Source organism: Protobothrops mucrosquamatus, unplaced genomic scaffold (genome assembly GCF_001527695.2).
Source record: "Protobothrops mucrosquamatus isolate PMUCROS unplaced genomic scaffold, P.Mucros_1.0 scaffold4665, whole genome shotgun sequence".
NCBI classification, from domain to species: domain Eukaryota; kingdom Metazoa; phylum Chordata; class Lepidosauria; order Squamata; family Viperidae; genus Protobothrops; species Protobothrops mucrosquamatus.
Window position 1 is genome coordinate 1 of NW_015390563.1, and position 27,677 is coordinate 27,677.

The following is a 27,677-nucleotide window of genomic DNA, read 5'->3' on the forward strand; positions in this document are numbered from 1 at the left end:
GCTCAGCCCCCGCTCCTTTCCAAGCCGCTTTACAGCAGGAGACCCACGGCTATGGAAAACTACCAAACGGTGGGTCTCCCGGATGGCGCGAGTCCAGGTGAGAGAGGGGACAGAGCTAATGTCGGCATTCCCGGGGTATTTTTCTCCCTTCCCCGCAGTGCTTTCTTTCGAGGAATGTCAGTCCGGAATTGCAAGCAGCCCTCTGTTTTCCCCATGTTCGATCGTACGTAGGACTAGTGGATTTTAACTACTCTATCTTTCGAAAGAGGTTATGCAACCGTGTTGATTCCTGGTGAGTTCCACAGTTTTCTTGGCAAGACAAGATTTCATTGCCTCCTTCCCGGGACTGACAAAAGTGACTGGAACCAGGTCAACCAGATGGCTCTGTGCCAAAGGCAGGACTAGAATTCATCGGGCTTCTGGTTACTAGGTTGGTGTCTTAACTACTACATCAAACTGGCTCTCTAGATGGCATACCTACAAAAGGTAGCCTTGGAGACTGCAGTTTCAAAGGTCATATCTACTATATCTGTGCCTGAGGATTCCCCCCCCCCCCCTTGAAGTTAGCTAATTACTGTAGAGCAAGAATGAGAAATTGCAAACTGGGCGATTGTGAGTCTTGCCTGAGACTTAGGAAGAACACAAGGGCAACCCACTTCCAAAGATTTCTTCCAAATGTTTTTTTTTCTTCAAAAGCTACAGGCACTACTGTAGCCCAGGCAGTTGCCAAGTGTTGAGACTAACTTGAAGACATTTAAAAAAATATTGTATATGACAGCTTGGTCTAGGGCAGTGGTTCTCAACCTATGGGTCGGGACCCCATTTGGGGTCGATCGACCATTTCACGGGGGTCGCCAAGCAAGGCTGTCCGCCATTTTTTGTCCGCCATTTTTTTTGTCTGCCATTTTTTTCCCCTTTTCCGGCGGGTGCCTTACCTCCCTTGGGCTGGGCCAGCTGGTGGTCAGCCTGCTCCGTCTCTGCCGCTTGCCAGCTACGCCTTGGCCGGCGCAGGGGGCGAAGCCACGCATGCGCGGCGCTCCCTGGCAGGGAAAATCCTCGACTTACAACCGGTTGGGTAGTCCTCAACTTACGACCGGTTTAGTCCTTGACTTACGACCGGTTTAGTCCTCGACTTACGACCGGTTTAGTCCTCGACTTACGACCGGTTGGGGTCGCGGCATTAAAAAGGATGAGAACCACTGGTCTAGGGGTTAAAGGAACCTGGGACACTTTCATGAAGGAATGAAAGGGATCTCCCTCCCTCCCCCCCCTCTCTCATATATTTACATACACGTGCACACACACACACACACACACACACACACAAAGATGGGTATGTAAAGATCATAATGAAAATTATTAAGTGATTAGTCCTGCCTTAGGCTTGAAACCAGTTGAGTGACTTTGGGTTAGTCACTTTCTCTGAGTGCTAGGAAAAAGGCAAATGCAAATCACTTCTGAAAAATGTTGTCAAGAAACCTGCAGGGACCTGTCCATAAATTTGCCAGGAGTCAAGAGGACACCTAAGATCAATATTATATTGTACTTGATCTGAATAAAGAAGCACTGACTTGCATTGTAAATATGTAAAATAAGAACTTTTGAGAAGATTTAATTAAAGATAAATATTATCTTGGTCATATTTTTCTTCTCTAATTGCTTAGGTCATACCTAGTATTTAGTTTGGAGCATTTGAAAACATAAATAGATAGTTTAGTTTCAAAAATCTGACACCCAACATGATGCTCTTCAGCTGTTTGGACTGAATACTCTTAAGTTACCAGCTAGCATATGAATTCTAGAAGCTGCCACCCAACACATTTGGAAGGCTCTGAATTAGGGGAGGTTAAAGTCCAGCTGAATTCTCATATTCCTAATCCTATCAAAAGACAGATTTTGAATATTAATCTCTCTATATCTGAAACTTTTTCAAGAATGCACTGCCTTGTGAGCGTGCTTTAGAAATCTGTTATTATTTTCACTATAGCTTTATATCAGAATTGTCATGTGAATAGATGTGGAACAACTTATGAAACAAAGCATGCTCCTATTGAAGTATAAGATTCTGCATTTTTTTTTGCTAGCTGATCGGTTTCAGAAATCTGAACGTTTGTTTCCAACTGTTAGTTTTGAAGGCTGCCTTCCTTTTTTCTGTTCTAAGAGAGATTTTTGCTACTCAGATAATGACAGATCACAGGTTGCCAAGGAGGAACCGAAGCGGCTGAGCAGAGAGCAGATATTTATCATGATATCAACAGCATCCCTCAACTTCGGTTCAATGGTTTGCTACTCGATTCTGGGACCATTCTTTCCAAGAGAGGTAAATGGATGTATGTGTTTAAAACAAAAGTCTGCAATAAGATACTTTAATGATACCTTCTGTAATATAGCAGTGCACATAACAAAGACTCATTTGTTCTTGTATCAGTTTGTAGTTGACAAAATGCAAAAACTTACATTTTGTAAACTATTGCTGCAAGAAGAGTTTTGTCTTCCTCCTGAATCTAGTACATCTTACACAGATATGTATAACATAACAGTTATAACATTTTTAAAAAGATGGCTTGGTTTAAAACAATTACCGGTATATCATTAGTTTTTTTTTCTTTGCCTATTTACTATTTTTAAAAAGCAAATAAATATGTTCAGCTCTTCCAACTTCTTGCCTCTCCGTTGGATTAGATTTACACTGCGTTTAAGCAGCCTTTTAAAAGCAGTTTCTACAAAGTTGTATGCTTGCATTCTTTGAGGACTGAGCACCATTGTGCTGCTTAGTTTTTAAAAGGGAATTCAGAACTTTCACTTCGCATTCATACTCAGAAGCTACTTGCATAATAGTGGGTATGAACTTTTTTAAAAAATGATTGCATCACCTCAATTTGCTGTAACCATGTTCCTTTTGGTGCCCAGACATATACACAATCATTCATTTGTATAAATGTGCAGTTTTTCTCAAATTGTTAGCAAATTGTTATTCATCTAAGCCAGTGGTGGTGAACCTATGGCACGGGTGCCAGAGGCGGCACTCAGAGCCCTCTCTGTGGGCACGTGTGCCGTCACCCCAGTCCTAGGCCTTCAGCTGGGTTTTATAAAACCTTTTCGCTTTAGGCCTCCACCACCGTGTGCAAAAAAAAAAAGTTCAATCAGTCAGTTTCAACTCGCGGGGGAAAAAAAAGTTCTTGCAAAGTTAGAATTGATTGATTGAACTTTTTAGTCCCACCCAGTCTGCCATTAGCACTGCAGCCATGCCCACCCAATTGGCCATGCCCACCCAATTGGCCACACCCAGCCAATGGGCCACACCCACCTGGCACTCGACGATGCATAAGTGGGTTTTGGGTTGCAGTTTGGGCACTCAGTCTCTAAAAGGTTCGCCATCGCTGATTTAAGCTGACAAAAAATAATTACACAAATGACCGAACCCAGAAAGATGTGGTACAAAAAGCAGCAAAAAATGGACTCTTCTAACTTAATACATGTCACTTTTCAATATCCGCCACCATTCCGATGCCACAGGCATTCATTCGTGCATTTAAATCTGCTTTTTCTCTTTTTGCTTTTTTTTTTCTTTTTACAACCCTGCAGTCCCTTAATTTGGGGTAGAGTGGGGAGACTGGGTGAAGCTGAGCATTTACAAGCCGAATGCTTTTCCTGATGCCACGCGGAGTTTGCAGCAGATATTTTTTTCTTTGCTCCCTAAGAGAAAAATATCTGCTACTACCTAGGATTGAACTCTTGCCCTTTCTGAGTGGAAGGCGAGTGTCTTCACCGCTAAGCCACCACACAGTCTTTCCTGTTTTTGCTTTATACTTGAGAAATGCTGCAATCATTTTTCACAATACCATGACTTGCAACTAGAGGGGAATGTATGAATATAAGCATATCACAAAAAATGCTAATTATGGGAAACAAATCAGGCAAAAGATGTGTAGGTATATTGTGTAATAGCTAGCTCTTTTCCTATGGTATTGTGGTAGGCCACGTTCCATTGAGTATTTTTGTAAAATTTGAGCTATGTGATTATTTTCTGCATGCTACAGGCTTTTGTTTTCTAAGTCTTTGTGTTTGATTTTTTTTTTTTTTAGGCAGAAAAGAAAGGAGTTAGTAGTACAATTGTTGGATTTATTTTTGGATGTTTTGCGTTATTCAATTTCCTGACATCTTTGATAATGGGAAAATATGTAAGTATCTTCAAAAATATTATGATGACTAAGCAAAAATATCATATAGCCTCATAAATAAAAAGTTCATTGCATCAGTGGAATAGATCATAATGTTCTGAACAGATCGGTAAACACTATGCTTGGGAGAAGTCAGCTTTCTAAATGGCAGTGCATATCAACTAAAACAATGTCAGATGAACATGCACCCTAAGTATGTTTCAACAGGTTTCAGAAAGCCAAAACCATCTTTAAGTTATGTAGTAACCAAGGAGAATTTAGGACTATATGAGAATCTTAATTCATGACCCAAGGGCAACATTAATGTCAATGGTACATGCTGTTCAATCTACTCTAGCAGATAAACAAATGCAAGTCTCTAACAGACAACATTTTCAATCCTCCCTCCCTCCCTCCCTCCCTCCCTCCCATCTGTCTAGTTTCTAGGCTGCTTCAATCTACCATCTCTGAGTAGAATATAACTCCACAACATATATTACAGATTGCAACCAAAAATTAAAATTAAAAGCAATATTTTATATTCTTATACAATCATGACCTATGACTAAAACATTTGCAGTAAGAATAAAGAGCAATCCATCAATTTGAAGGGCGGTCACAAGAGCCTAGCCCCCATTCCTTAGGCTTAATATAGCCACATATATACTGTTTTTTTTAAATAAATCATAAAAGGAAGAGATAGATCTCACATTAGAGGAAATATTATTCCAGAGGATGGTGACAATGACTGAACATGTACTTTAAGATGACAATTCTAATCTGTAGGACACTTGGTGATTGCATCCTATTACATCTTATTGGCAGGCACATGTAAATGAGAGAAGGTTAAGTTACTCAAGCCCAAAATTAAGAAGGGCTTTAAAGATGACAACCAGGATCCTGAATTGCAACTGGAAGCTACCTAACATTTGTGCAGGTCCCGTAGTAGAAATCTTATATGAGTGCCTTAAAATGCATTCTTAGTTACTCAAGCTGCTAGATTCTAGATTAGCTTAGCTTCCAAGTGCTCCTCAAAGGCAGCCTCATATAGGGTGCATTGCAGTTGTTCAGTTGCATAGCACTTTGACAGTATTATTTATTTAACTGGGGGTTGAGATGTACAATTGGGTATCTCTTCAGTTGATTGTTGAAACATGGTCACATGTCAACAGATGATCTCATCCAATGGTTTCATGTAGATATTGAATCAGGTAAGAAAAACAGGGGGCCTTGTAGCCCCCCCCCCACATACACACGGAGGTACCTGAGCATCAATCTTTCCCCACCATCTCCACTGACTTAGACCATCCCTTCAGGAAGGAGGAGAAGCATTAGGCTTCTCATTCTAAACTTTGGAGACAGCTCCGTGGGATAGTTGATGGTATCAAAAACCAGTGAGAGATCAAGCAGGATCCAGAAAGCTGCACTACCCATATCCTGATCCCACCAGAAACTATTATAGGGACCTTACCTATGGACCTGTAAGATTATTTGGAAATCATAGCTAGTTCTGAAGAGAAACTAAGTCTATTAATTGTTTAGAAGTTATATTTCTGCCATATAAAATATTCCCACATTTTTAAATTCTGACAATTTTGGCCTCGCTACCCAGTAATATTATGACATTAGCCATACCAGCTTTGGTCATCAAAGGCTCCCAATTGTTTCTTTTCAAGGGCAGGCCCAAGATTGATGCATGTTCTTACATTTCTTGTTTCGGTGGGTCCAGTCAATTTCATAGCACAATTTAAAGTCTTGCCTTTAACTTATGCATTTTATATGACTTTAGGCTAATTAATGTGAACAATTGCCTTGTTATATATGTCCATTGGAATCTTAAGAACATCTCTAGAGATGCTGCCAAAAAATTATTGGTTGCTAGCTAACCAGATAAATTAAGATTCTCACTGCTGTAGCTATTTTGATAAACTGAAAACCTTTATTATATTTTCTATGGTATATAAAATATTTTTTCAGTGTCCTGACCATCTGTTGCCTTTCAATCTTTTTTATGTCACAGAACATGTAAGATTTTTGTTTTAAGCCCTGGAACCTTTAGTCAAGTGACAAAGCTATAGTGATAGAAAACGGGCTGTCTTTGAATTGTTACGCTTTGCAGAATGGCAGTCATTTTGTAAATAGGCATAAACCCTTTTGTAGCCATTTTATGTGCACATCTTCAACATAAAAGTGTCCCCTAGCTCAAAATTTTTGCCTGGTGGCGTATTATTCTGCGTTTTCCATGAAATTCCATGATGCTTCAGTAATATCAGAGCCAGCCGCAATAAAAATTTTATATTGAAAAAAAAATAAAATTGTGTAATAATATTGTGTAATACTTGTGATGTTTTTTTTTATATGATGAAAACAATAAAAAATTTATATTGAAAAAAAAAAGTAATATCAGAGCCAGCCAATTTATCCTGTTGTGAATTTAGAATTAGATGCATGGTATGCGTTAAACTTTTTAAAAAATATATTTTATTTGTTAGTCACTGCTCAATCTTTTCAATAAACTTTGGTGATCATAAGCATTATAACATACTGATACTAGTTTATACAGTTTATCATGTCGTTAATATATGAACTGTTAGTAATAATAAAGAACAGTTAATTGCATAGTTCACTTTGTAAAAAACTAGGTTGATTTCTATAATGTTACAAATGTAAATGTGTCAGTATATCATTTGTTTTTGAAATACATGTAAGTTTCCAAAACAAGCATTTATTTTTTAATAATTTACAGCTTGTACATATTGGAGCAAAATTTATGTTTATTGCTGGCATGTTCGTCTCAGGATGTGTCACAATTCTTTTTGGGTGAGTATAGATATTTGTTTTATGCATATCTTTTCCTTCACTGTGTTTCTGTTGCTATTTTATTCTTTCTTTCCTTCCTTCCTTCCTTCCTTCCTTCCTTCCTTCCTTCCTTCTTTCTTTCTTTCTTTCTTTCTTTCTTTCTTTCTTTCTTTCTTTCTTTCTTTCTTTCTTTCTTTCTTTCTTTCTTTCTTTCTTTCTTTCTTTCTTTCTTTCCCAGACTTGCTGATTGGAAGGATGGATAATCCCTGGAGTTCATTGTCTTAGTTCCTTTGAAAAACAGAAGTTTTTTTTTCTCCATTCCTTTTCATATTAGGTTGTAAGTCCCTCCATTCCTTTTCATATTAGGTTGTAAGACTCTGATAAATTAGCAGGGTGAAGTATTTGTTAATACTTCTATGTTTTGGAGCATTGCTGAAAGTACATGTTACTTTTATTTTATGCTGCAGTGAAATATTGCTAAACCAGTCAATATACTATGACTTTAACATCTGTCTGAATAACATCTGTTATTAAAGCAGGAATCTCTGCTTTAAGAGATAGAGTGATTCATTATATCTTTCTCTTTAGATTTTTGGACAGAGCACCTGATGGGCCAATATTCATAGGGCTGTGTTTTTTGGTCCGAGCAATGGATGCCATTGGTTTTGCTGCTGCAGCGACAGCCTCATTTTCTATTCTCATAAATGCTTTCCCACAAAATGTAGCCACAGTTATGGTATGTATGAGGCCAGTCAAAACTATGTAATATTGTGATGATTTTTGGGAAATCATCCTAGCTATGCTAGGGAACAGAGCCAGGTGAACGGCTGTTTAAGAGTAACACCCACGTAGTGTATATCTAATAACATTTGAATATAATCTATACTTTGGTTGTATACTTTGGCAAAGAAGAGCAAGTAAGATGATTAAAGGTCTGGAGACAAAAACATATGAAGAACAGTTGCAGGAATTGGGTATGGCCACTCTAGAGAAAAGAAGGACTAGGGAGGACATGATAGCAGTATTCCAGTATTTGAGGGGGTGCCACAAAGAAGAGGGGGTCAACTTATTTACCAAAGCACCAGAAGGCAAGAGAAGAAACAATGGATGGAAACTAATCAAGGAGAGAAGCAACCTGGAGTTAAAGATAAACTTCCTAACAATGAGGACAATTAACCAGTGGAACAGCTTGCCTTCAGGAGTTGTAGGTGCTTCATCACTGGAGTTTTTTAAGAAAAGACTGGACAGCCACCTATATAAAATAGTATACGGTCTGCTTGTTGATCAGGGGGTTGAACTAGAAGACCTCCAAGGTCCCTTCCAGCTGTATTCTGATTGATTGAGACTGGACAGCCATTTGTCCGAAATGGTATAGGGTTTCCTGCCTGAGCAAGGGGTTGGACTAGATGACCTTCAAGGTCCCTTCCAACTTTACTACTATTATTATTATTATTGATTGATTGATTGATTGATTGATTCTTATGACTGTTGCAAGAATGTGAATCTCTTTTCTAAAAAAAATCTAAAAGCTCCACACCCTGGCGAATGTAGTATTTTCCATCCTAATATACAACAAAGGAACACAGTTCTTTTCTTGAAGGCTACCCTGGTTCTTTCACTTTTTTGTCTCTCCTTATCCTGTGCTTTTATTTAATATTTATTCTAACACCTATTTTGTAATTTCACACCAATCAAGAAACAGAGGATGCTCAATTCCAACTATGTAACATACTTTAACCAGTAGAATGTAACAAGAAAAACATACAGAATCTTCCATATTTGCACACATATTTCGACATAGTTGACTCTGCAGTCACAATAGGCTGTCGACCTAAGTCAGTGACCTAAGACCTTTACCTATGTGAGATATGAGGTCTTTGGTGAAGAGAAAATAACTTGTGACATCTCCCACAAATCATCTAAAAAGGAGGAGTAATTAGGTTTTGTGGTTCAATAGTGAAGAATTTTCTCTTTCTGCATTGGTTGCTAGAGATCTGATGCATTACAGAAACTCACATAGAAGGAAAAAGACTGGAAGCCATCTAACTTTGGTTTAACATCTCTGTCATGCTTACATAGAAAGGCTGAATAACATCCTGATAATGTAATTTACTTTGCAATAATACGCTGAACTCCCTTGAGAAAAAATTTATCCAGAAAAAATGAATTGAAGAGCCCATGCAATTTTGATTTTGGATAACCTAATTACATTAACAGGCAGTTCCGTTCTTTTATAAGCTAGCTTTTAAATTGAGTGCTGAAGATGTTCAATCGCAACAAAAGGAATTAAATAATAAGCATTCTTTTTTTAGCACAAGAACATACTATGTTTTTATTGTAATAAAGGTATGTCTTATCCTTCTTTCTTAAAGAAAGCCACTCTCTTACTCTACTAGAAGAGGTTTCCTTTGTTTGTTTGTTAAATTTTTCAAATTTTACTTTAATTTTATGCTTTGCACTACTTATGCCAAGAAAATATGTTTTTGCTTAAGATAATACACTCTTACATACTTTTGGAATAACAAGAAATTCAGCAGAGAGTAGGGTTTGGGAAATTAGTTACCAAAGTAATAGAAAGGAAGCGCAATAGGAATATTGCCAGCTACAAGGAACTGGTGAGAAGGCTGAAGAATTAAACTCCCATTAGAATAAAACCATTCTGTGCATCAGATAAGCTCACAAAAGCTTTTGCCTTTTAATACAACCTATTAGATGAAAAACGTGTTATTGAAAGAACAATCTTCATCAGGGTCCAGTCCAAGCTGGGAATAAACAAAATAGACACCCATTATTTCTTGTCCTGCCCTCTGGTGCTTCGGAGAATAAGTCCTCTCCTCTGTGACAACCCCTTAAGTACTGGAAGACAGTTATAATGTTCCTCCCAATCCTTCTCTTTAATAAGCTAGACCAGGGGTAGGCAACCTTGGCTCTTTTATGACTCGTGGACTTCAACTCCCAGAATTCCTGAGCCAGCTAAGCTGGCTCAGGAATTCTGGGAATTGAAGTCCACGAGTCATAAAAGAGCCAAGGTTGCCTACCCCTGCGCTAGACATACCTAGCTCCCTTAACTGTTCATCATACAATTCATACTCTTTATCATTTGTATTGCTCTTCTCTGTACATTTTCTAGGGTCTCAGCATCCTTTCTGTATTGTGGTGACCAAAACCATACACAGTGTGGCCTCACTAGTGCAGTATAAAGCAATGTTATCACTTTGTAGTATGCCAATATGATACTGAGCTGCATAGGTTGCCAGTCAGTTTCCAGGTGCAATTCAAGGTGCTGGTTGTTATCTATAAAGACCTTTCTGGATACCTGCCTATTTCCATTTTTTTTCTCCCTGACTAATATGTTCTGGCAGAGAATGTACAGTATATTCCAGATCCTGTTTATTAAGCATGGATATCTTATGGGTTCGAGGTGGTGGCCCCCATTCTCTGGAACAGCAAACAGCATCTTGTCTCCTGGGGTTCCAGAAAGCTCTTGAGTCCTGACTTTGCTGTCGGTCCTGGGGTTGATGTGTTTCTGGGGGTCCTGGTCTAGTGTGTTATCATTATGATTATTTTAGTCCAGGCTTGTATTGTTTTTGTGTTTGTAAGCAGTCCAGAGTCTATGAGAGTGGATAGCTATAACGTTTTTTAATTATATCAATACTAATAGTAGCACACGGATCCTTTCTTTGCTTGCTGATTGTTTCTATTTTATTCTATTTTTATTCCACCAGAAAAGTACTCTTTAAGGATCCTAGAAAGAATGTTTTAAAACATCAAACACTTGCACTTCAGCATTAAGTGCTAAACAAGCAGAAACATTTTAGAGCTAAAAATGACAATACAAAGCAACTCAGAGTAAGATTCAGTAACATAATATGAAACAAGCAGAAGCAGAGAAAAAAAAATCCAGCTCAATATTATTAATTAAAAGGGGTCTTGTTAATGAAGACTTATTTGGAAATGACAAAAAAGATCAAATTTATATTATGTGTATGTTTGACAAAAGTAATTGACCTGTACTTTTGTCAGCTACCTGGTTGACCTTGTTGTTGTTGTTGTTAATTGCAAAGTCGTGTCCGACCCATCGCGACCCCATGGACAACGTTCCTCCAGGTCTTCCTGTCCTCTACCATCTTCTGGAGTCCATTTAAGTTCACGCCTACTGCTTCAGTGACTCCATCCAGCCACCTCATTCTCTGTCGTCCCCTTCTTCTGTTGCCTTCAATCTTTCCCAGCATTAGGCCCTTCTCCAGTGAGTCCTTCCTTCTCATTAGGTGGCCAAAGTATTTGAGTTTCAACTTCAGGATCTGGCCTTCTAAAGAGCAGTCGGGGTTGATCTCTTCTAGGACTGACCGGTTTGAACGCCTTGCAGTCCAAGAGACTTGTAGGAGTCTTCTCCAGCACCAGGTTGACCTTAATAGGTAACAATTCAGAATAATCTCTGTAGATAATCTAGGAAGCCAAAAAAGTTAACTGGATTGTAGTCCTTTTAATAATCTTTTTTTTCTTTGTGCCTTCAAGTCAACATTAATTCCTGTTGACTGCCTGGACTAATTCCTGCAGTTTTCTTGACAAGGTTCAGAATGTTTTGCCATTGACTCCTTTCTGGGGCTGAGAGAGTGTGATTGGCCCAAGATCATCCAGTTGGCTTTGTGCTTAAGGTGGGACTAGAACTTACAGTCTCCCAATTCATAGTCTGGCGCTTTAATCACTAGACCAGGGGTCTTCAAACGTGGTCCTTTTATGACTTGTGGACTTCAACTCCCAGAATTCCTCAACCAGCCTGCCTGGCTGAGGAATTCTGGGAGTTGAAGTCCACAAGTCATAAAAAGGCCAAGTTTGAAGACCCCTGCATTAGACCAAACTGGTGTATCCCAGGCTTAGTTAACAACCCTAACTAAAACATAAGGCAGCTCACTTTGCTTCAGTGGAAAGGTTTTCAGTGATGTATCCTGAATAGCCATAGAAGCTGTTGTTTTAAAGTGGCGCAGCAATTCAATGAAGTCGGGTGCCATATTATTTTGCAGAATTTTAACCCATCACAATAATTTTATGATTATTAAATTTTAAAATGTGCTAGCAATTAGGGGTTCTGTGCACCTTTTACATACAAGAAGCCACATGCAGTCCACTCTTATGCCAGTAGTACTTTTGTTAATAAATGATGGTTATACACCAAGACCATGGTTTACTTCTGGTGCCAAAAGTCCATCCTTTCTCACTGAACTGCTGTCTCTTCTTTCTTTTTAGGGCACTCTTGAAGTTTTTACTGGACTAGGATTAGTGCTGGGTCCCCCAATTGGTGGCTTTTTGTACCAGAGTTTTGGCTATGAAATCCCTTTCATTGCACTTGGAAGTGTAATGCTGCTCATGGTGCCTCTGAATATGTTCATCATACCAAATTACAGTAGGTGGAGGTTTTATTGCCCTCCTTATTAAAACTGGGAAAGGGAGCATAAGATTTATGCTGTTTAATTCAACTGATGATGTTTCTTTCCTTGAGAGTGGGATATTATTTATTTTTGTCACGAGTAGTCCTCAACTTACAATCATTTTTTTTTTCTGGTTAAGTGAGAGAGATAGAGAAGTGAGTTTTGCTTCATTTTTACGACCTTTTTGCCACAGTTGTTAGGCAAATCATTGCAGTTGTTAAGTGTGGTCCTTAAGCGACTCTGGCTTCCCCCGTTCACTTTGTCAGAAGTCAGAAGCTTACAAATGGTGGTATAAAAACCAGTCATAAGTCACCTTTTCAGGGCCGTTGCTAAACGAACGGTTGTAAGTTGAGGACTACCTGTATTATTCCTGCCACATTCTCCTGTTATAATTCATAGAACTCTTGTCCATAGTTTCATGGATTCTAGAATTGTGCAGTGCTCTGGTAAAATTTCAGAGAGTAACTTTATAAGTACTTGGGAGCACCAAAAGCACCAGTTTGCAACTCTTGAAAGCAGCTTTATCTTCTCCCAGGATTGCCCGCTGCCACACGGTCTCAGGAAAAGATGGGGTTGTTTTAAAGAATTGCAGACAGGTGCCACGAAGCATGCCAGACCTCTGCTGTAATGGATTTTTGCCAAAATATATATTTTTTGTCTTAAATGGCAGTCTGACTTCGTATGCCTCAGTGAAAGCTTAAGAATGCAATGAAAAACAAGAGCGATGTATTGTGGGTATTTTAGATGGGTGTGTTCTACGGGAACTTGTAGTAAAATAATTTTCTAGTGTTGAAAATTAATGGTAGCAGCATTACTGCTAATGGAATCTGTTGGTTCTGCAGGTTCTTCTAGTATTTTAAATGTGTAGAAATGGGCTGGGCTGGGCTGGGCTGAAGTTGATATCAGGACAAGAACTGTATTTGGGCCTGATACCTTCTAACTGCATTGTCATGGTTCATATCCATTCATATGCTATACACAATGCTACTTTGTTGTATATGGTATACAGGGTGCTACTTTCTGTCCTGATTTATGAATCCTGCTCATAATTGATATTTTAAATTATTTGTATTCTTGTTTATAAGAAAAATGCATAATAAATGCAATTTGTGTGCCAGCCTGGTTAGATATTAACAGGGAAAGGCTATTTCCCCTTCTTTATCTGAATTCAGGACTTTAAACTCAGGGCAGGGTCTACTTAGTATCTTTTAATGTGTAAAATATTTGTACAGATTAGTTACTATAATAATTAATTTTATGTTCTATGCTTTTCTAATTACAGATTCGGTTCCTAAAACAGATTCATTCTTGAAGCTTATCGTTCTACCAAAAGTTGCAATCCTTTGTCTAAATATATTTGGACTAAGTTCAACTATAGCCTTTCTAGATCCTACGATGTCATTATTTGTCTTAGAAAAAGTAGGTACATTTTGAAAGAAAAAAAAAATCTTTTAGATCCTATCCATTCTAGAAAAACTCGTTAAATGAGTTTGTTAAGTGAGTTTTGCCCCATTTTACATTTTTTTTTGTCAGTGAGTCACAGCAGTTGTAAAATTAGTAACATGTTGTTAAGTGAATCTGGTTTCCCAACTGACTTTGCTTGTCAGAAGTTCGCAAAAGGGGATCACGTGACTCCTGAAGACTGCAACCGTCATAAATGTGAATCAGTTGTCAAGCATCAGAATGTAAATCACATGGCCATGGGGATGCTACAATGGTCGTAAGTGTGAAAAATAGTCATAAGTCACTTTTTTCAGTGCCGTTGTAACTTTAAATGGTCACTAAGCAAACTGTTGTAAGTTGAGGACTACTTGTAAAGGAAAGGTTGGAGTTAAATCCTTTAAATAAACATACTGATGAAGTCATAACTCAGAACATCTGAAAGTCCTCAGAATGCTTTTTATTCAACAAACTGGGTCAATGGAATATAGTGAATTAATATCATGTTCTATTTTTATGCCCTAATAAAAATATTGGTTTTCTTTCTATAGTTTAAATTGCCAGCAGGATACGTAGGATTGGTCTTCCTGGCCCTAGCGCTCCCTTATTCCATATCTTCACCACTTCTTGGTTTTCTAAGCGATAAAAAGCCGGTGAGTACAAGATCTAACCCCATCCTTATTTTAATTTTTAAACTTCTTTAGATTTGCCAGTTGTTTTCATCCAGTATTGGTGTTTAGGGTTGGCATGCTTCAGAAGCCAAATAATAGAAATCCTTGTGTTGAAATTGGATCTTACCAAATCCCATAGGATCAACTATGAAGACGTGTTTCTGCCTAGTGAGTTTCCTCAGCCAAGAAATGGTAAGAAATAGTAATGCAATACATTCATAATGTGTGGAAGAACTGTAGAGCTACTTTGTCAAAGTTGTCCAATCTTTTCCCATGAAGTCTCATCTCTGATGTGATAGATGTGATGAAACTTGTGTTTTGCATGCAAAGTATTCATAGCAAAAAGATCACCAATAGCACGGCTCTCTGTACCTTGGAGAGCCATTGCCAATGATAGCAATAGCAACAGCACTTAGACTTATATACCGCTTCACAGTGCTCTACAGCCCTCTTTAAGCAGTTTACAGAGTCACCATATTGCCCCCAACAGAATAGAATAGAATAGAATAGAATAGAATAGAATAGAATAGAATAGAATAGAATAGAATAGAATGGAGCGGAGCGGAGCGGAGCAGAGCAGAGCAGAGCAGAGGAGAATAGAGCTAGAAGGGACCTTGGAGGTCTTCTAGTCCAGCCCCCTGCTCGAATAGGAGAACCTATACCATTTCAGACAAGTGACTGTCTAGTCTCTTCTTAAAAACCTCCAGTGATGGAGTACCCACAATTTCTGGAGGCAAGCTGTTACACTGGTTAATTGTCCTCACTGTTAGGAAGTTTCTCCTTAATTCCAGGTTGCTTCTCTCTTTGGTCAGTTTCCAACCATTGTTTTTTGTCTTGCCCTCTGGTGCTTTGGTGAATAATTTGACCCCCTCTTCTTTGTGGCAGCCCCTCAAATATTGGAATACTGCTATCATGTCGCCCCTATTTCTTCTTTTCTTTAGACTAGCCAAACCCAAGTCCTGCAGCTGTTCTTCATATGTTTTAGTCTCCAGGCCTTTGATCATTTTAGTTGCTCTTCTCTGAACTTTTACCAAGGTCTCAACATCTTTTTTGTAGTATGGTGACCAAAATTGGTTGCAGTATTTCAGGTGCGGTCCTCATTTTATCCACCTTGGAAGGATGGAAGGCCGAGTCAACCTTGAGCAAGTCAGGATTGAACTCCTGGCAATGGATAGAATTAGCCTGAATTATAATTATACCATTATATACTAATTATAATTAGAATTATAGTAACAAGTTTTATATTTTAGCAGGCAGGAGGACTCTTATCTGAAAACAGACAAGTTGAATCCTAATTTTTGGAAGAAACAGTCTGCTTGTGAGACATTTTTATTGGTAGAAAGAAAAGCTACTTTCCCTAGTCACCCTTTCCTGCTTCAGAACACTGGCTACATCTGGTTACACCCCCAACCTAAGGTCCATGGACCGACACCTGGCCACGGCATGCCAGAAACCAGTCCCATTCACGGTATGCAGGCAGCATGTGAAACCATGCCCTCATCGGGAGAAGGAAAAAACTCTCTCCACGGAACCAGTCCTTGATGCCCAAAGGATCGGGGGCCACTGTTCTAAAAGAACATGATGATGAATGCTAGGTTATGGTTGAACTGAATATGTGAAATGATCTAATGTGAGATTTCTCAGTTAGTTCACTTTATTGCCTATTGGTTGAATGAATGCATTCAATTTACTCAAATATGATATTTTGATGAGAATCAAACTTCTCTGTCTATCTCTTACAGAGTTTAAGGAAGTGGCTGCTAATCACTGGAGCTTTTCTGAGTGCATTATGCTATTTTTTCTTAGGGCCAGCTCCCATCTTACATACTGAAAGGTAAAATATGCTTCACTAACTTCTAGACTGACAATTTTCCTGGAATGAAGTTTTCCTGTTCCTCAAGTCAATAATGAAAAGGGCTGTGTATTTACTAGCAATATCAAAACTTTGTACCCCAATAAATGAACTTTGCTGCTTAGCGTTAGTATTCTTGTTAATGTTTTCTTTAGGCTGTGGCTAGAATAACAGCTATATGATTCTGTTTTTCCTTACTTGTGAATGGGAAGGCTTAGAGACATTAAACTTCCAGATCAGGAATTCCACTATCATCTCATTTTATTCCACTTTTTATTTGGAAATAAAATAGTGGTATTCCTGGGGTATATATGAAGGGAATTAAGAGACTACTGCTTTTCATTTAAGCCAGCTGGTGTCTCTCTAATAGATGACTGGAGATTCAGGGATTAACCCATGTGTTAGTCACTAAACTGTAGCCCTTCCCACAAAGATATGTAGTTTCCTGGGGCTCAAAATCCATTTCCTGCTTCCTATCCTTACTCCTATGCAGTGAGAAACACGCTTCTTGTTACTCATTAGCAAAACATTAATTCCATTGTTCAAAATTAAATAATTGGTTATGAATGGAAGCTCATTAGATATCTTTGAGGAAATCAACACATCTCCATAGAAATTAGGCAGTTTTGAGCTTCAATAACATAGGAATATGTTAACAGTGATGATGGTTAATCTGGAAAAATGGGGGTGCTAGTCTAAGGACCCATCCACAGGGCAGGTGGCCCCACTGTGGCCCTGTTTCTGGAGAGCAGGAATAAACAGTATCATTCTCCATCCATCCTCAGCCCATTGTTAATGCAAACTCTGCTTGTTTCGCCTTGCTCTGTGCATAAAGGGCTGCTTCCCAGTTCGTGCCAGTTCAAGTGTTGCTATCTGGTTTGCTTGTTCTTTCTTTTTTGCTGGAAAATTTTTGCACTTTAATTAGTACAGTGCATAGTGGCTGGAACGTCCTCTCATCTGGATCACTAATCTCTAATCTCTGTTCCAGCTACTGTTATTGCTGAAATTCCAGTTGTGTACTGGTTCGAATGTTTCTCTGACATATAGAGGATCACTGGCTTAAAACTTAGCAGGATTATTTTAGGTCTTGGCTTTGTCATTTCTTTTTCTTCCCCTTTAGCTTTCTGCTTTTTCTTGGGACTTCTTTTTTTGACAGTCTACCAATAAACCATGGAAATGTTGGAGCTGTTCCCTTTCCCTCCCCTCTCCACCCTTCCCTAACCCTCTCCTACTTTCCCCTTCCCTCCCCTCCCCTTCCCTTCCCTTCCTGCTATTTTGGGAAGTGGAATGAAACTCTCGTCACAAACAACATGAAAAATAATGAAAATATGCACCATTGACCTTGTTCAAAAAACCCCCAAGACTAAGAAAGGTAGCTTAGAAAAAGAAAAATAATTGAAAAGAAAACACCTGTTCTAAGTTTTGAATCAATGAATTTCTGTATGTCGGCCAGAGCTATGCTGTTGAGAGACTATTTTTTTATCAGTAACTGTGTCACAGACATTATTGGGCCAAATCTGGGGAAAATGCAAGAAAGGATTATTTTATTTATTTAAAAGTCGGCTGTTGTATCTGCACGCATGTATATTTTGACACTTTATTGCTCTATGTATAGATTTAGCTTAACTTTAGATAAATATATTTTTATGAGTACATATAATTGTCAGTTATTTTCTTGGCATGAAACGTTGGGAAGGCCCAACAGCAAGGGATTTGCTCAATGGAGGGCTTCTGTAGCTGGCAATCTTGATTGAAAACCTGGCAGATCTTCACTGAAGCAACCCAGAGTTTAGGCGGAATATTTTTAAAGTGACTTAGATCAGAGGTCCCCAACCTTTTGGGCACCAGGGACCGGTTCCGTGGAGAAAATTTTTTCCAAGGACCAGAGAGTGCATGGGGCTTTGCTTGTTTGTGTGGACAAGTTGCTGGCATACTGTGGCCTGGTACCAGTCCATGGACCGGGGTTGGGGACCCCTGGCTTAGAGTCCAGGTAGCACCAAGATGAAACCTGAGAGGTTTAACATAGCAGTGCTGACTAACAGAAAGGAGCATGTGTTCTGTTATTGCAGCTAGTGAGAATGACACTTAAGAGATAAACGGACTCTAAATGGTGGACTCTAAATCTCTAAGGTCCTTGTGAGTTGGGTGGCCTTCTAAATATAAATATACAGAATGGCAGAGAGATACCATGAATTACAGCTGAAATGAAGCATTGTGTCTATGCTTATGATTTGCAGTCAACTTTGGCTTTTCATTCTGATGTTGGTCCTGAACGGTTTTGCTCTTTCAATGATTGGTATCCCAATATACCCTGAAGCAATCAATTGTGCATAGTAAGTGATCTTCTCTTCATATTTATGTTATTCTTTATCCTCAAAGACTAGAATAATTAACTACAGTTGTATACGTTCTTTTTCTTTTTCCTTCCATTCAATTGTTCCTGTCTTTTGCTTGGACAACTCCTTGCAGTTTTCTTGGCAAGGTTTTTCAAAAGTAGCTTGCCGTGGTCTCCTTCCTAGGGCTGAGAGAAAGTGACTAGCCCTAGATCACCTAGCTGGCTTTGTGCCGCAGACTGGGACTAGAACTCCTGGTCTCCCAGTTTCGAGCCTGATGCCTTAACAACTAAACCAAATTGCTAGGATTGCTTTAAATACAGAGATATTTTTTTTGAATTTTTTTTTATTAATTTGCTAATTTTACATTTAAATATTTGAAAAGCAATGTGGCGGCTGAGTTGGTCAATAATTCAATAACATACAAATATCTTTAGTACAGATCTCAAACTATTACATTAAATAATTCCTCTTTTCCTCTTGGTATTTACTGTATCACATTTAAATTCTTATTATATCGCTTAATACAGAGATATTTATTAAACCAAATTATGGTTTGGCTCTGCCTCTGTTCAGAAAAGCCTTTTCTCCTCTCTCTCTCCCCTCCCCCCCCCCCGCCCTGGATAATGACCTGTCTTGCTTATCAAAGGTACATCCATGAATTCCATTTAACATACTAACACAAGAAAACATCATGCTGATCAGCAATAATATATGGTAATGTCTGCATACCATGGTCCATGGACCAATATGTTGAACATTTTTGATTATCCCCCATTTATTCAATAAACTGGAATAAACATCCCAATCCATGGCCACATGTAACCCCTGAGTGCTCTGTCTCTGTCTCTCTATTTTTTGCCTTGTTGTCCCCATTTATGATAACTGAAACCTAGTGGCAGTTTCCTAATGTTTGAATTGGTAAACTCATGAAAAAAGAAATGTAACAAGAGCCACATCAATATAAACAAAGCATACCCCCATTCCCCACAAACTGCCATCCCATATATCATTAAAAAAATATTAAATATGGCCTTTGGCCAAACCGAGAAATAATCACGATTAAGCAAACAATGGCAGAGTTCAATGTGCGAACCAAAGCACTGAAAAGATTTTAAATGCTGAATATATTCTATTGAAGAGAAAGATAGCCCTTGATATTTTTCTTTTCCATATTTAAGGACAAACCGTTCTGTTACAGATGTTGTTGCTTTGGGACTACATAATTATTTTTGTGATGATTGCCTCCTAATATGTTTTGTAGTTGTAAATGAAAATATTGTCCTTGGAAATAACTCTGTTTCTGCCTTTCCTTTTGCAGTGAGAATGGTTTTGAAGAAGGATTAAGTTTGTTAGGACTGGTGTCTGGACTCTTTGGTGCATTGTGGGCCCTTGGGTATGCAACCACTTATAAAATACCTATACAATTCATGATCAGAAATACAAATGTTAACTAAACATTATGTAGACTAAACAGCATCATCAAGTACAAAAGAAATTATTAAGAGTTGGGGAGAAATACATAAAAGCCAATAGCCCTTCAGGAAATAGGACAGTAGGCATCTGTGGAGGAGAGCCAACCAGCGGTGGTGGTGGGGTTTCACATTGATAAATGCAGCACCCCAAATCAAGCCCTACCCATAATCTGTCTGCATTATGATAGTGCTACAATCATTGCATCATCAAGATGTGCTTCATGAGCAATAGAATGTGTAGTCAGCCTTTAACTTCTAAAACATGATATTTGAGGTTTACAAAATGGCGCAGACACGGGAAGGAAAAATTATTATTGCTTCAAGTGATGATGCTATTTTTGTTGGATACTAGGCTGTGATGCTTGCTCAGCCATATTGTATGCAATCTTTGGCATAAGAATCAGGGATATTAGCTAGAGACAATTCAGAAACATTGCACCTTAAATTTTCACAATATATGATTTCTCCCAATATCTATATCCTCTATAAGTGTTGAGTAACTCATGTAGGACCTTGTCAGAAGTAAAAAAGGTTGAACTGCACAAAGACACCAGAGCACTGTACAGAGTAATTCTAGTTCTAAGGGGCAGCTGATTGTCTCAGATGTATAGATCACAATCATGGTCATTTTGCTCTCTTTTGGATCTCATTGTAATATTATTAATAATATTAGTATTACTTTTTGCACTGAAAGCTGGTTATAGTCATAGCTAAAGAACAGATATTACATTGTTTCCTTCAGAAGCTAGTATTTTGTAAGTGATGGGAAGAAAAGCAATACAAATTGAACGTTTTCTGATTATTGATTTGGGATTTGTTTCCTAATGCAACAAGTAAAATTAGCCATTTCCTTTAAAAAAAACATTTAAAAGCAAACTAATATACAGGAAGTGCTTATTAATGCTAGGGGCAATTATTAAGATTAATAATTGAATGCCATTTTCATTTCCCACTGGAAAAAAAAAAGACAAGGATAAAATCATGTGAACAGATAGAGAAGGCTTTTTTAAAAATGTTTAGAAAGTCATATGTACTGAATTTATTTTGCAGTTGCCAAAAATTTCTTCCTTCTAGAAACAGACATTGAGATTGATTCATCATGAGCACATCTCAAAGCTTGTATTTCTTAATTGCCTAGGAGGATTAGGATTTATTTATTGATTTGATATTTTACTCTACCTTTATTACTTCATAAGTAACTCAAGGCAGCAAACATATGTAATACTTCCTCATCCTTTTATTTGTGAGGATTTGGATTGGACTGAGACAGAGTGACTGGCCCAAAGTCACCCGGCCTGTTTTCAGGCTTGAGGCAGGACTAAAATCCACAGTCTCCTGGTTTTTAGGCCAACACTTTAAATTCCTCTGCCAAACTGGCATATATGCAAAGAGCTGCTGGCTACTCCTTTCTCATAATGGCTCTTAAGGCTATGTTCACATCCCCTCTCTTCCTTTTCTTAAAGCACGTATATCTTTTTCCAGGCTTCTATATGATACTGAGAAAAGATTTAGCAGCCTTAAAAGTTGCATGCAATTATTTGATTCATTAAAGTAGCAGTAATCTCTGTTTCAGGAAGCCTCAACAAAGATGTGCTGTAAATGAATAAGAGAGGTATTGTGCATAGGCAAGGTTCAAAGGACTTCTCCCAAATCATTTTTAAAGGATGCAGCTACTTAATAGCTTGACATGTACCTACATTATTTACTGTTAGGCAATAGAGACTGATAGACCTCTGACATATCCTACAGGATTTCCCATTACAGTTGATTGTTGGACTGGATCAAGTTCAGAGAAGGTTTAGTAAATATTGTACTTTATGCCTCATTCATTTCTAATCATTGTATAATTAAAGCATCTATGTCCAGCCATGGTTAATGAGAAGGAACCAAAGATAATAAGGAAGGAAAAAAAGAGGCTGCCAATAGAGGATCAGAGGTAGGATGTTAAAGGTGCATTGGAAATACAGTTTATAAAACTGGCATATTCCACAGAATCGTGGTTTATCAATCAGAAACAATATGTTGACAAATATCTACTTGTTTGTTTTTCTACCAGTTGGAGAAGCTTCGGGAATCAGGAGCTCACCCAGAGAAAAATGTTTAGAGTTACATGTATATAAAATTGGAAGTTTTGGTCTGTTGTTACCAATAAGTCAGAGTCTGAAGCCATAGTTTGGAGTCTGTATCAATAATAATTAAGGGTTTTCTTCCTGAAAAATTCCTGAAGCTATTTCTACTGGTGAGAAAAAATCAAGTAGGATCATATGGATCAAGCCCACCAGATTGCTTATTTGTAAACAATGGATCAAAATGGTCCACTGCAACAAGTGATAAGTCAGGAATTCAGACTACAAAAAAAGCTGTCATCTGTGAAGTCGCACCTCTCGTGCATCCTTCCTGATCTGTGCCACATCCGCACATGCCCTCCCTGACTCCCACGCTGTACCCTGTGCTACCCTGACCCACACAGTACCTCTTGTACCTCTTGTACATCTCTATGAAACTGCTGCACACCCTTGCCAACCCATGCCATCTATTCATGCTGGGAATGATGCATGGCATTGCATGACAGTGTGCAAGAGGGCCACACGGGTCAGGAGCGTGGGTGGGGTGTGAGTGGGTGTGCAAGAATCACTATGACATGAGTCAGGAGAGAGCAAGACCCGTGGTGGCGCAGTGGTTAGAATGCAGTATTGCAAGCAAACTCTGCCAACTGCCAGCAGCTGGATTCTGACTGGCTCAAGGTTGATTCAGCCTTCCATCCTTCTGAGGTTGGTAAAATGAGGACTAAGTCTAAATCTTATTGTTATGAAGATGCAAGTGGAGGGTGCAGGGGGGCGTCACAAAAGGACCCAGTGGAGGGTGTGGCAGGGGCACAAGAGATGCTGTGCGGGTTGGGGAGGATGTAAGTGTGTGTGGAAGGGTATGAAGAAGATGCAGCGAAGGTCAGAGAGAGTGTATGAGAGATAAGGAAATATATATGAAATGATAACCCAATGGATCACGAGTTGCCTAGTCTTTATATAGATATAAAAGAAAGTAGTTTTTGTTATGTTTTTTCTAGAAAAATAGCATGTGACTTAACCAGTTGCTTCCATGGGGTGGGGTGGGTAAAATTTGGCTTCAGAAAGCATCTCTTGATGCCAATTACATGCACTTCTTTTATATATTGAACTTGATATACACAGTGTACTAAAGGTCAATTACAATATGTTCCATTATATGTTTTAAAGAAAATGTTACTGTACTTTAAAACATTCAAACTATCAATGGAGTAAGGAATTGTTTAGAAATAACTGGCAACTAATTCAAACATTTAATGTAACATAGGCAATAAAAAGGCTGCGGGGCCTGACGTTTGGTACATCCTGTATATTTGTTTCGTACTTTGTAGTAGATCTAGGAACCTGGGGAGTGAGTGGCCAGCAGGATCTCTAGGGATTCCTAAATAATCTACAAACATATCTACCATCTTTCTCAAGTGTGAGGCAGGGGATGGAATTCAAGGGAAACAAAATTAGGAATCTATTTCTCTTGAGCCTTGGTTGATGGTCTTAGGGAGAATCAAGGACCTTAAAGAAACAGATTTCATCTGATTGAGCCTAGGAATTCAGGTTTCCCAAGAGATTTGGAACAAGCAAATTAAAGTTGCCAGGGAATGTGCAGTTACTCACGTCAGGAATCAATGTGTCTTACTCAATTTGTTCTTGATCGATCTCTTAGTCTCTTCAGGCTGTTTACAGGTTAATGATGGCTGCCTTTGGTATGTATCAGCCTCACAAAAATTGTGGCATCGCAAGTATTTTGTTAACTTTATTAAGATAAAAGCATTTATTCTTTTTCACTCTAAGATAGCAATAGTATTTAGACTTATATGCCGCTTTACAGCTTTACAGCCCTCTCTAAGCAGTTTACAGGGTCAGCATATTGCCCCCAACAATCGGGGTTCTAATTTTACTGACCTGGGAAGGATGGAAGGAGTCAACCTTGAGCCAGTGAGAATCGAGCTTCTGGCAGTGAGCAGTGAGTTAGCCTGCAGTACTGTATTCTAACCACTGCACCACTACGGCTCCTAATGAAATTTGGGTGGAGTTTGACCTTAGCAATCTACAGTCTGAAACTACTCAGGCCTGGAAACCCTGGTTCTAAAGCAAAACTGGAGGCATTTATTTAAAAGCTTATTTCTGGGGAAGGTTCAGAGGTCAAGGGTTCAGAAGAGGGCAGCATCTCCTCACTCCAGAACAGATGGTGGCAGAGTGGACTGCCCAAGTGGACTGGTTTTACCTGTGAAATAGCCACCCCCATATACCCCACGGCAGAAGGGTTGTGAGTGTGGAATTTCCAAAAGGCAGTTTGTATGGACATTGATTACCCCAACCTATTCTTCCCTGCTACATATTTATTTCCTGATCTTATATATTTTTAGATCTATGATAAATTTAGTATGTGTGATTTTTTTTCTGTTTGTATGTTTGTTTGTTTGTTTGTTCAGGTCTTTTGTAGGTCCAACTTTAGGTGGCTTCTTAAATGAAAAACTGGGTTTTGAATGGTCCGCAGTCATACAGGGAGGATTCACATTGTTCAGTGTAGGTACACTAACATGATTTATTCATTCTTTTATTACATTTAAATATGAAATGTCACAAATATACTAACAACTGCTTTCTCTGAAGGGACTAGCGTCTACAATTTATTATACCTACGAAGCCATACAAAGGAGGAGGTACAGTGAAATTTTATTCTTTTTTCTTAAAATTTGATGAAAGGAGCAGAATACTTTCTAATTGATTCTCATTTAGACCACAAAAAAATTAAGGCCAATTCTTGTTAGTTATATGTTTTTCCTGAATTAATTGGCTGGGCTTTTCTTTTAACAGATATCAGCCATTCAAATAGCATTGTGAACAGGATGCCAAGTGGTCTCTTTATTTCAAAAAATAAAATATTGTTATAATTATTTTAAATACTTGAATTGTTGAATTGTCCTGCAGCAAGTTGTCCCACAGTGAGTTGGTCATGTCGAGTTGGCTACAGCAAATTGGCAGTGGCAAGTTGGCTGTGCCAAGTTGTCCCATTCCATGCCCAGAGACCTAGGCTTGGACCTTACAAAAAGCCAACAGGGATGGAGCTAATCTAATTTCAGGGGTGATGATATTCCAAAGGGAAGGTGTCAGGCAGAAAGGATTGTCCTTCTGGTCCCTGCTAGCCATCACTCTTTAGGATAGGGTACTCAGAGCATCCATCTCCTACCAGATCTAATAAGACAGATAGATACCACTGAGGAGAGACATATGTAACCTAGTCCCAAGCCATGAAAGACTTTAAAGGTGACAACCAGCACCTTGAATTGCACCCAAAAGCACTCCAGAAGCCAATGCAGCTCACGAAACAGTGACATTATATGCACTAACTAATTGGCACCAGTAACTGCCGATTGCCACCTCTCTTTGCACCAGTTGAAGTTTCCAAATACTCTTCAAGGGCAGCCCCATATAAAGTGAATTGCAATAGTCAAAGTGGAGGTCACAAAGGCATGAGTGACTGTGAATAGGACCCCTCAGTCCACGAACGGGTACAATTGACGCACAATTTGAAGTTGTGCAAAGGCCCTCCTAGCCACAGCTGCCACCAGAGCTGTAAATCCAGGAAGACCCCCAAATTATGCACAGGGTCTGTTTGAGGCCCTAATGAGGAGGATCCAAAAATTCAGAGCCACTCAGGTCTGGTTTGGGTTGTGCTGAAGCCTACTGTGGCCCATCTAGGCTCCATAACTTCCAGACATGGAGAGAACCTCTGCAGCATCACTCAGGTGGCCCAGAGTATAAAGATGAGTAGTATCATCAGCATGCTAATGATATCTCACCCAATCGGTTAGGTCAGGGGTCTTCAGACTTGACAACTTTAAGACTTGTGGTCTTCAACTCCCAGAATTCCTCAGCCAGCCCGGCTGGCTGAGGAATTCTGGGAGTTGAAGTCCACAAGTCTTAAAGTTGCCAAGTCTTAAGACCCCTGTGTTAGGTGATCTCCCCAGCGGCTCCAAATAAGATATTAAACAGGAGTGGAGAGAGTATTAAGCTTTGTGGCACTCCATGAAGTAGGGTCTGTGGGCTGGATCTCTTCTCCCCTATCAACACTGAAACCAATCCCAGAGAAAGGAAGAGAACCAGTACAACATCATGTCTTTCACCCTCAACTCCTGGAGCCAATCCAGAAGGATACCTACCGTTCTTTGGTATCGAAAGCCATGAGAGGTTAAGAAGAGCAAGGATGGAGGCACCATCTCTATCCTATTCCTGCCAGAGGTCATACAGTGGATGCACCCACATCCATCCTGCTCCTGCCACAGATCATCCAGCAGTGCGATCAATGCTATTTCAGTCCCATACCCAGGCCTGAATCCTGATTGGAAGGGATCCAGATAATCCACTTCTTCCAGAGTCCTCTGAAGCTGCCACATAACCACCTTCTCTACAGCAGTGTTCTTTTCTGGGGTTCCCATGTGAATCAATCAAAAAAGGAATTGTAGCTACCTGTGAGTGGACTCTGTAAAGCAATGTCATTGTTTTTGCAGCCAATTTCCACAGTGTAATACAATTTATTTATTGGTTTATGCAAAATAAATATGCCCCGTTATAAGAAAAGTGTGCATGTATTGCCTCTTTGTCTTTGTAGTGTCCAATATTCTGAGAACATTTTTTTTTCATTTTGCATAGGTCCCAGCCTGGAATTCATCTTGGTTCAAAGCAAGAAAGGACTCTTTTATTGAATGAAACTTAATGATATATTTTCTCATTGCCAGTTTAAATCTAACTTCATTTGCAAATTTAAGAGCACAATGTGCAGAAGACCAGGCAAATGTCATGAAACGTAGTTCTTTCAAAATCCTCCTTCACAATCTTTGGATTATAAAAACACTAGTCTCTAATTAGACAATAATGTGCCATTTTAGTATTAGACACATCATTGTTTTCATGTCTGTAGCGGTCTTCTGAAAAAGTTGCACTGGAAAACGACAGTCAAAGAGATTTACAGGGTAAATGTGTTTTGCACAAGAGGTGACTTTTATACTTTGATATAGGGACACGAACAAAAAATGCAAACAAATAAAGTATTATTTCGAATGATCCTATGTTGGTTTGGTCAGTTTACTGAACGTTAATATGGAACTGCATTCTGTACATGGCTTTGTATCTTTTCCTTTTTTAGACATTTTCTGAAAGTCAGTATCAAGACAGAAGAAACAGAATGCATACATACCAAAGCTCATAGGGTCAAAGAAGTCAACATACATTTAAAGCTTAGACTTCCAAGAGTGGAACAAATGTTTGACATGAAGCACATATTTAAATCATAGCCTTTGGCTTGCAAAGTCCTGTGGGTCAGCGACATAAGAGAGAGAGAGAGAGAGAGAGCACATTTTGCTCATTTGAGGAGGCGTGCAAATGGCTCTGCTAGTCATAGGCGAGTAGAGTAGTGTAGATGCTTGAAGCCCCTGTCCTCCCTCATAATGTCCCTTTCACA

The 27,677-nt window shown here is 39.0% G+C and overlaps 1 protein-coding gene across 1 annotated transcript; it reads left to right on the forward strand.

Annotated features, from left to right (window-relative positions):
- Nucleotides 1–9: 9 nt before the first annotated feature.
- On the forward strand, nt 10–27,264 carry SLC18B1 (solute carrier family 18 member B1). The gene is made up of 14 exons (XM_015828565.1): nt 10–97; nt 2,181–2,320; nt 4,086–4,181; nt 6,907–6,980; nt 7,548–7,695; nt 12,204–12,360; nt 13,668–13,804; nt 14,377–14,478; nt 16,239–16,330; nt 18,586–18,681; nt 20,003–20,077; nt 24,649–24,742; nt 24,830–24,879; nt 26,870–27,264. The coding sequence occupies exons 1-14, from the start codon at nt 52–54 to the stop codon at nt 26,931–26,933; spliced, it is 1,371 nt and encodes a 456-aa protein (XP_015684051.1). The 5' UTR covers nt 10–51; the 3' UTR covers nt 26,934–27,264.
- The last annotated feature ends 413 nt before the right edge of the window (nt 27,265–27,677 follow it).

Excerpts from the sequence above, each read along its gene's own strand:
- SLC18B1 (XM_015828565.1), top strand. The coding sequence starts at position 52 with ATGGAAAACTACCAAACGGTGGGTCTCCCGGATGGCGCGAGTCCAG. Across the intron at positions 2,321-4,085 it reads GACCATTCTTTCCAAGAGAG|GCAGAAAAGAAAGGAGTTAG; the intron begins GTAAATGGATGT and ends TTTTTTTTTTAG. Across the intron at positions 24,743-24,829 it reads GAGGATTCACATTGTTCAGT|GGACTAGCGTCTACAATTTA; the intron begins GTAGGTACACTA and ends CTTTCTCTGAAG.